Source organism: Morus notabilis, unplaced genomic scaffold (assembly GCF_000414095.1).
Source record: "Morus notabilis unplaced genomic scaffold, ASM41409v2 Scaffold803, whole genome shotgun sequence".
Lineage (NCBI taxonomy): Eukaryota > Viridiplantae > Streptophyta > Magnoliopsida > Rosales > Moraceae > Morus > Morus notabilis.
In genome coordinates, this window is record NW_010359912.1 from 289201 (window position 1) to 299057 (window position 9857).

The 9857-nt window shown below is 35.6% G+C and overlaps 2 protein-coding genes across 3 annotated transcripts; both read right to left on the reverse strand.

Moving 5' to 3' along the window:
- Window positions 1-30: 30 nt before the first annotated feature.
- Window positions 31-4748, reverse strand: LOC21394340 (CLK4-associating serine/arginine rich protein). Of its 2 annotated transcripts, XM_024163818.1 has the most exons (13): window positions 4356-4748; window positions 3694-3732; window positions 3447-3595; window positions 3172-3247; window positions 2614-2920; window positions 2402-2511; window positions 2236-2283; window positions 1932-2138; window positions 1562-1663; window positions 1235-1368; window positions 900-1038; window positions 297-452; window positions 31-197 (listed from the first exon to the last, which is right to left on the reverse strand). In XM_024163818.1, exons 1-13 carry the CDS (start codon window positions 4550-4552, stop codon window positions 173-175), a joined length of 1689 nt encoding a protein of 562 aa, XP_024019586.1. In that variant the 5' UTR covers window positions 4553-4748; the 3' UTR covers window positions 31-172. The 2 variants fall into 2 exon arrangements, with proteins under 2 accessions (XP_024019586.1, XP_024019587.1); XM_024163819.1 differs by lacking the exon at window positions 31-197 and having other exon boundaries at window positions 434-505.
- A 442-nt stretch (window positions 4749-5190) lies between these two features.
- Window positions 5191-7305, reverse strand: LOC21394341 (protein DCL, chloroplastic). The gene is made up of 3 exons (XM_010095342.2): window positions 6904-7305; window positions 6021-6135; window positions 5191-5824 (listed from the first exon to the last, which is right to left on the reverse strand). The coding sequence occupies exons 1-3, from the start codon at window positions 7236-7238 to the stop codon at window positions 5642-5644; spliced, it is 633 nt and encodes a 210-aa protein (XP_010093644.1). The 5' UTR covers window positions 7239-7305; the 3' UTR covers window positions 5191-5641.
- Between the last annotated feature and the right edge of the window lie 2552 nt (window positions 7306-9857).

Genomic DNA, 9857 nt, shown 5'->3' on the forward strand with positions numbered 1-9857 from the left:
GGGAATTCACAATAAAGCAATTCTAATAAAATAAAAATATATATATCTATAAAAACAAAAAACAACACTAATCTCAGGCATATGCTGATTGATTCACTGCTACATTTTTATAGTATAAAAGGACTTGAAACACATGAAAGAACCTTGATTGGCGTCATAATCTTTAAGATTACTAGTATCTCGATCGACTTCTTACCCTGCAATACCATCTCCCTATATTAGACTCCCCCAGTGTACAAAAAATAACTTGAATAACACGTACCGGGCTACAAAAGGGGAAGGAAAATAGAGTTCACCTTCTTGGTGAACGGGAGTAAGAGCGGGAACGAGAACGAGACTGAGTCTGTGTACAGGAGCGAGAGGGAGAGCGCGACAGTGAACGAGATCGGGAACGCGAATTATATTTTCGGGAACCCCTGCTTCTACTGGGGCTTCTACTTCGCCTGTACCTTCTATAAATGCACATTATTCACCCAGAGTAATTCGTCATGCTAATAAATTTTAACTGAAATGAAGAAACATAATATTGCTAATTCAAGCCCATTGCTACAAAAGCATGTTAAGCACCAGTGTCGTGCATCAAATACACAGCTGTAGAATGAAAAATATTTATTAAGAAGAGTGTATAAAAGATAACAAACATCCGCATTAAAGAACACAAACAACATTTAACATATATGAAAAGGACCCATCAAGTTATAGTATTTACTCTCTAGAACATGCTTATGTGGAAATTAGCATCACGCTAGTAGCTAAGATGAGAAAATTTTCAGGGCTACTCAGATTAATTAAAAAAAAAACAAAACAAAACTCAAAGAACTGCCACTACTATTGAAATTAATAGAAACTCAGGCAGAGCTTGAAAACTAGAAGCATCATGGACAAACAGAAGGACCAACCTTGGAGGGGAACGGCTGTAGCTCCTGCTACGACTACGATGCCTATATCGACTTACTCGGTTTGTTTCTGCAAGTTTTTTTAACCTCTGGCGCTCCTGCTCTCGTTTTTTAGCCATTTCTGCGGCTGTATCTTTCTTAACTGAAAAGGCAGCACGTTCAATAATAGGTATCAGTAAATCAACCAACATTGACCTCTCAGCAGAAGAAGTAAACAATCTATCCAATAATAAAAGAAAAGAAGTGGAATGTACGCTCATAACAAAAGCAAATAACAGAAGTTGGAAATTATTTGATTTACTGCTTCCCCTAAAAGATGCACAAGTTGAGAGACGTACTTTGCTTATTTAGCTGCCTGCTCATGATCCTCTTAAGTCTTTCCTGAGGAGTTTCTTTTTTCTCCCCCTCTGGCTGTTTCAGTGAGCCCCCAGAAGTACTTGCCTTAGTTAACTTTGCTAATGCTGAGGATGTGCTGCAAAAGAAGAACAGAAACTTAGGAAGTGTTCTAAACTGAGAGAGTTCATGAAAATCAAGAAAATCAATTAACCACATAAATTTGCGAAAAGGTCAAGAAAACCTCAGACTTGTTCACGTTTAGGGACAGTCTTCACAAGATTACATCGATCAATCATGAAAGTAAAATATCCTCAAGACTCATGGCATACCTTACTGACGGTTTCAGCACTTTAGTGCCCTTGTCCTTATTTAAAGATACACCAGATGCAGGGTCAACATGCAGTGCCTCAAGTATGTGACCGGATGATGGCCTGCATGAAAGACAAGTATTAGAGAGACCCCTTTCAATGGTTCAATATAAGTCGCAGTGTTTTTAGAAAGTCCATTTCAGGGATTAAGAATATGAGCTTCAAAAAGCCTCCTCCCCACTTCCTCTTGGCAGTTATGCTGATAACCCTAGGCCTGATCTATTCTAAACCACACAAAAGTTTTCCTCAGGTAACAAAATGTGGAAAAGCTGCAGCAGAGAAAACATTGTCCAATCTATCTTTGCAAGAATTAAAGGTCGAGTGCTCCGACCGGTTTAACACATCAGTCTGTGATGGAGGAGAAGATGGTGGAGAAAATCCTTCAAGCCTTGTTTCACTCGCACCAGCGCCAGAGCCACCAAATTCAGTAATGTATTCTATCTTAGGAGTCACTGGTTTGCTTCGATGAATATCATCAGAATGCCGACCACGAGGATAACGCCTAGAGTATGATGGTGAGTATGATCTTGATCTTGATCTGAACAAACCAAAGGCAACATTTAGCTTCATCAAGTCCACCAAATTCCGTTTCTAAGAAATAAACTGTACATAAAACAATAACGTAGAGGACGGACCTTCTTGAACGAGGATAGGCTTCATATGTTGGACTTCGCCTTGTTTCACTACATAAAATAAATAGCGAACCAAACTTTCATGAACAAAAATCAATATGTCAAATACTAAAAATTACAACTGGATCAATCTTTTAGTTAACATTTAGTAGAATCTGTAATCTTATACCGGTAGGGATCATGATGGAGGACACGACTTCCAGTCATCCGTGCAGCTTCCCTTTCTCTCTCCCTTTCTATCTGAGAAACTTTCCTTCTCTCCTTGCGACTAAGCTTCCTCTACAAAAAAAAAAAAAAAAAAAAAAAAAAAAAAGGGGTGATATTTGAAAGATGATGGGCAATTAAAACAAAGGTTTACCACCCAAACTTGAGAGGACTTACAATTGCAGGATCACCTTTGATCACCTCTTTCTGCCTTTTCTCTTCCTCCTTAGCTTTCTTGTCCATGTAAACAAGCCAACCATACCTTTGTACTCCAAACTCCTTCGCTATTTTATCCATCCCTTCATCATTACTATCATCACTATTGAAATCATCATCATCTTCGTCATCGTTATCATCATCATCGTCATCTTCATCAATATCGTCATGGTCTGAAACATGAGTTTCCTCTTTTCCATCCCCTTCATAGGAGAATCCAACCTGTGAATAAGAACCTTTGGTTGCAGGAGGTTGTGCCACTTGAGATCTGCCAAATATGCATGAAAGTTTTTAAAAAGAGAAAAAAAAAAAAAAAAAGATTTTAACATATGAAACTACTCATAGATGCATATAGCGAAAAACTTTGTACATAAGCTCTTTTCAAACGGTGAGAGAGAGTTTCAAACTCAAACTATCTCAGAAACTATAAAGAATCTAGTTAGAAATAATTAAGCAAAATCCTACACCCTAAAACTTTATAATACAAAAACTAAAAGATTAATAAAAAAAGGAAAACACCTCTGTGGTGCAAATGAAGCAGTAACCTTTGCCTCCAGTTCTTGATCCACATGTTGCAAACCCTCCTCATCAGTAACTGTTCACACACAACTTAGCTTGTAACACTAAAACAATTAAACCTTCACTATATAATTAAAATGGAAAATTAAGACCTTTGACCTTTATATAAAATTGTCAAACATAGGAGATAAATAAGGACTAAGGAAATAGCATATGACACTTTGAATTATTCAACAATTTAATGTGACATAAAAAAATTAACAAAAAGTACCGACATCCTCTACGCCGATGCTTAATTAAATCCCGATAACGCTCAAAATTAACAAACTCTTCTAATTCTTCCTCTTCTTCAGACTTTTCTTGGGCCCGGAAATGTCGAGACCCAGGTTCCCGAATGAAATCAAGAAGAGCGCGCCCATCAAATCTGCTCACATAGACAAAACCATCCCTCAATCTCGCCAATAGATCAAAACAGTAGGATGAAACCACATGAAATAGAGAAACACAGGAAAAAGATCATACCTGTCAATTAAAACATCTTGTTTCCCATTCCAAGGAATCCTGAGATAAAATTTACAGATTAGCACAAAATCTGAGTAACAAGACTTTCAACAATCAGCAACAGTAGTACAGCCCCAAAAACTAAAAGCGCAATCTTCTAAGACTACAGCAACCATTAGAAATTGCAAGGGCCAAGGAAAAAAAATTACTCTGGTTTGCAGCTTATGAACTTAAAAGTACAAGCATATATGTAAATATATATATATATATATATATATATATAACTTGATCACTCAATACTAAGTTGCAGGGAGAAAAAAGTGACAGGCACTTCATGGATCACGTTCATCATCACTCTCAACGGGCCCAGATAATTTAACAATAAATAACTGGCTGGCGAACCTCAATTCTTGATAAAAGCTAACAATGTCGAAATGCTAAGGTTCTTAATTGAATAGTAAAAAATGAACAAACCCCAATAATGCGCAAAACAAGTTTGAATGATTGATCTTTTAGCCCTAAATTCAAGTACTTATTCCAAAATTAACAATTTTTCTAGCAATTTCATTGCAATTTGAGATCAAAAACAGAGATTCAAAACCAATAAAACTTCAATTAATTACAGTAAAAATGAACAAAACTTGTAATTAACTTAAAAGGGGAAAATAGAAGTAGAAGCATACAGGCCTTGCTGGTCCTCGGTGGCATGGTAGAGACCGTCGTCGCGGTACAAACGACAACGAGTTCCGACGAGCTGGATGGACTGCTGGGGATCGCCGCGGCGCTTGGCGAGGAAGATGGCTCGCCTCTGGGCTCGCTTCCGCGCCGCGTCCATCATGTCGTGGACCTTCCGCTCCGATCGCCTCGCCTCGTGCCACATCCTGTTGGTTCGTCTCCGATCAGAATTCTGCCCAATTGGTGGGAAAACCCTAACCCTAACCCTTCTTCTTCTTCTTCGTCCTCGTCGTCTTCTTCTTCTGTCTGTCTCTCTCTCCGCGCGTAAGAGCGGATACAAGGATTCGAGAGGGATTGGCGAGCAAGCGAGGTTTCTCAATTTGGGCTTTCGCAGTGCTTGACGGCCCAAGACAAACTACTGGCCTGGTTCTGCTCCTTTATGCGATGCTATCGTTTTATAAAGTTCCTGTCGCTTACAAAATCTTGTTTTTTTTTTTTTTTTTTTTTTTTTTTTTTTTTAGAAAAGGTATTGTCGTCATTTGTAGGGAGTTGTCGTTAAGGTAGTTTTGTTGTTTATGGAAAAAGTTTCTGTTAGGCTTTCTTTTATAAGAGTTACTGTCGTATCCTGAAAATTTTGGTTGCCGTTTTTAAATTTGCTGTCGTTTACTTAAAAGTTGTGGCTTGTGTATTTTTCTCGTTTCTCGAAGAGGAGGATGTTGTTGTTTTGGGGAAACAAATAATCGTTTCTGTCTGCAAACCAAACCAATATCGTTATTACACGAGTTTTTTTTTTTTCTTTTTTCTTTTTTTGTCCACAAACGAAACCAATTTAGTTAGGAACTTAGATATGCAGGCAAAAACCCTGGAGCCTAAAATAAAATTCTTTTACTCAATATTTTCTTCAAAAATTGAGCTGTCTTTAGAAGGAAACTCTTTATGTACGTGGGGAAATAGAAAAAGATTTTCCCAAAGAAAAATACTAGATACAAAGCAGTAGACAATTCGACATATAATGAATTTGTTTACATAATCAGTTTCCCATACATGCTTTAGAAATTGGGGTCTCAAACAAAGTTACTATTGAGCCATGAAACAATCCCATGTAGAGCAACTTAGGGAAGCTCAATTCTCCTTCTCATATGAGCTTACAGACGGTGAGTCTATTTAAAGGGGCCAATTTTCTGAAAACAACTAGAGTGTTTTCTCGTAGCCATGAAAAACTTTTCTTAATCAACGGTCGTTTCACGTTAGGGAAAATAAAACCGGGGCCAAAATATGGTTTCTGTCAAGAGTTTCAATTCTTTGTATTGCGCCTGCGTTGTCGAAAGTGTCGGAGAATGAAAGCGTCGGCAAAGAGAGGATACTTCTTCCTGATCAAGCCCTTCATGCATTTCCAATATGAGAAATCAACTAGCTGACCATCCTTCCTAACAATAAACAAACACCTTGTCCCTTTGAACTCTGAATGATAACCTACCTGTAAGGAAATTAACTAGTATCTTCATAACTTCAAACAAATTAAAAAAAAACAAAATTGATACAACCAATATTGTATTTTGATTATATTGTTCATTGTTGGAAGGAATAATCAAAATCCTATGCACAATATATATATATATATATATATGTATATATTAGCATACAAAAAATCCCGAATTTTTGACTTTTGATACCGTGATTGACTCGACTCCGCAGCCAATTTTTGCCTCGTATTCGGGATGATAAGGAAGCAGCCTCTCAAGAATTATGTTCTGATGCTCAGGTCTTAGTCTGTCCCCAACCTTATATCTGCAGAACTAGCTTCTTTTGTCAATACAATTCAAGGTAACAATTTCATATATATACAGCTCTGATATCCTAGTGGACTCAATAGTGAATGTTTCTAACACCTTATAGATTTTGCTGCTTAAATTTACATGCTATTTTAATTTTAATAAAACAAATAAGATGGACAATCAGATGTACTTATGATAGAATGTCATAATCATTATGATGTTAGAAATTAAATATTCCTACTTCTTTCTGCTTAAGAGCAATAAGAAAATGTGATAAAAGAAAAAAGGAATTTTCTCTGTGTTTCATATTTAAATTTGATCAAAAGTCAAATTAGATTGAAAAATAATACAAATAAATAGAAAATATCGGTGTTTTTAAAACAGAGGAAACACTAGAGAGATTTCTAAAGGAAAAAATAAACGAAGCACACTCGTAAAGATTTATAGTGCAAGAACTCGTTGTAGAATTTCTCTATAATAAGAAGGAAAAGAAAAAAAAAAAAAGTAAAATGTACAATCTACGGTCAAAATGTCTTCCTCACTCTCTTTGTTCTTATCTTTCGTGGAAAATTTTTCTTTTTTCTTTTGCTTAAAATCCCTTATGTATCCCAATATGGGATCAAAATCGGGAAAATATAAATATATATATATATATATATATCTCCGATAATTAGGCTCCGCACAACTTAAGGTATATGAACATGTGATGCACTCGCACAAAACAATAAACCATAAGAATGAGAATAAATCAAGTAGGAAAACGCAAATATAAATTAATTACTTTCCAGAGTGAAGGACAGTTCTAACAAAACCAACGAGAGGCACAGTTTCTTCCAAGATCCGATCTTCCCAATCCTCCCATTGTTCATCCGGCTCCGACCGATCTTTCTCATCCGATACGGCCGTGTCGCCATTAATCACCACGGGCTTTCGAAGCAAGCTCGGAGCACGATACAACTCATCATCTTGGCCTCCACTCACCGAACTGCCCCCCTCCAACGACGCCGTTTTCAGCACCCACACGACCGGCGCTCTAAACGACGCCGCTGCGTTGCGTGATCGAAAGAGATGATGAAGACTTGGCGCTGTTGCCGACCGAGAGACTGACGTTGCCATGGCTAAAATTACTAGCTTTTCGGTTCAAACTCCATCAAAGAGTTTTTTCTGTCGTTGTTGTTGGTTCTTTTTCTTTATTTATTTATTTTTCAGTTGATAGAGCGAAATCTTTAGTGGATAGATGGCAACCAATGAGAAATGGAGAAACTGCCATGTCCAAGAATAATTGTGATCGTTGTGGCTTTCACAGAGAGAGTTGAGAACAAATTGGTGTCTGAGTTGGCAGATGTGATGTGGCAAAAGTGGTGGGCCCATTGGCATGGGTGAGGCCCAGGCCTATTTCTTTTTTTGCAACGTGTAAATATTTGACCCCATATTCTCAGAAAATAATATATATATATATATATCAAAGTCTATTTAATGAGATTTTATGGACCATATTTATTTCTGCTCATAATAGTCCATATTACCAATGAAAAGAAAAGTAAATTGGTTTTTTTTTTCCTGCATGAATACATATTTATGGTCTTCGGCCTCCTTTTCTAGTTCATGTTCAATAGAGATTGTCATTGTTCACTTACAATCACAACTTTAGTGCATTTTATAAGTTTCAAGAGAAAATGAGCTTAGTTGTTTTGAAATCTAAGAACAATTCTTAACAGACAAATATGCAGGGGAAAAAAGTGCTTTCGGAACCTTTTTCCCTTGTTAAAATAGATGTGAACTGTGATTTCTATTTAAACTGCACATGTGACTATTGACTATTTCGTGTTTTAGCTAAAAGTTCCTATAGAATTTGTTGATGTCGGTTATAATATGAAATCCAATTTAGCATTTTCGAAAAAAAAAAAAAAGCATGCTTTACTTAATTTTTTTTTTTTTTTTTGAAAAAAAAGGCAGAAAAAAGTATCAAAATATCATTACATAGACGGCAGACAAATAAAGTAGTCCAAGGTATTGGTTGCTCCACGCCTACACCAACGAGGTTAATGGTGCTCAGCATCAAATGCATAAAAGCATTGGGACACATAACATGATCATTACCACTTCCACGCATCAATTCTATTATTAATCATGCGATCAAATTGAGTGGTTCATAATGTCACTCTTTCTCATCTATTGTCAAATAGGAAGAAACCCATTTTATTAAGAAAACAAGGAGAGAGAGAGAGAGAGAGAGAGAGAGAGAGAGAGAGAGAGAGAGCCAAATAATGTTGTAATGCAGTATATGTACATGCGTGGGACAGAAAAAGCACTTTGCTCAAACTTTTTTCATAGATTTGAAATTGAAAATTTGGCTCTCCTAGGCCCATTTACATGTATATACATAAACTCGTTCATATATATATATATATATATATAATCTAAGGCCACTTTTTGAATAGAACTTTGTCTGAATAAATTGGTGAGAACAAAATGTTGAAATTTCTCATTGTTGACGAGAGAATTTTGAAAAACTATGGCCGCCGGCAAATTAGGGTAAGAAAATTAGAAGACAGGCTGACCTTCCTAAAGACCTTGAAGCAAAATAGTGTACACTACAGAAGGTCTTCAATATTTCGGCTTGTAAAAATTTAATAAAAAAAAATTAAATGAATAAATAAAAAGAAGACACTACATTTACATTTTGTTAAAAGAATCATGATTAGTGGTCTATTGCTTGGCCAACACCTAAAGATTTCCGGTTCAAGCAACAATTGCTTACTTTGTTTCCTTAAACAAAGAAAAAAAAGGAAACAAAAAAAGCCAGGAATCACGCATCAAATAACTCTCAAGAAACCTTGTGCCCACAATTGAAGAAACTCATTGGATGAAACAGCTCCCAATCATCTGTCTAGCAATTAAATAAATGTTTTTCTAATATGGATACGACCACGCATTAACGTGACTGGTTTTAAACGTTAGATTTATTTTATACTCCGTCAAATAATTCTCATAAAACTACCCTAACCCTTTTTTCTTATTTTTGTTTATTATTATTATTATTATTATTATTATTATTATTATTATTATTATTATTATGTGAAATGACCTGTTTTTGTTTTCTAATTGGGCAAGTTGTTTTATGGCTGCAAAAACCTGTTCCTCGAGGGGGAAAAAAAAAAGGAAAAAAGAAAAAAAACCGCCACCATATCGCAAAAATAGCTAAAACTATGAGCTTTGATAATTAATATTGATGTTTGCTTATTATTGGGACGTTTGATTTAGGAAGCGATAAGGCAAAAATCGTGACATTCGTTGCGATATATTTAACGCATCTTTATGGCATATGCGAAGACTTACGGAGTAAGTTGAACTATAAAATGCAAAGCCCAAATAGCAAATTCTACAAGGATGACGCTTTGTAGCTGATAACCAATATATTTGTGTCACTTTCATTTCAATATACATACATATATATATATATATATATATATACTTTTCTCTTTTCATACTTATCGTTTAATTTAAAAGTATATTCAAACGTCGACAAATTGACGGAGTTATTTAATTTCGTAGACAATTTTGTATTGGATTATGGATGTATTATTACTATTGTATGTTTGGAGTCTTGTCCATATTCATCTTCTAGGAAGACTCCAATTCGTGTCATTTTTAACTAAACACAATTCAATAAGAAGTAAACAAAATTACTCTTATGTTATATATAACACTAATATTATATATATATATATATCA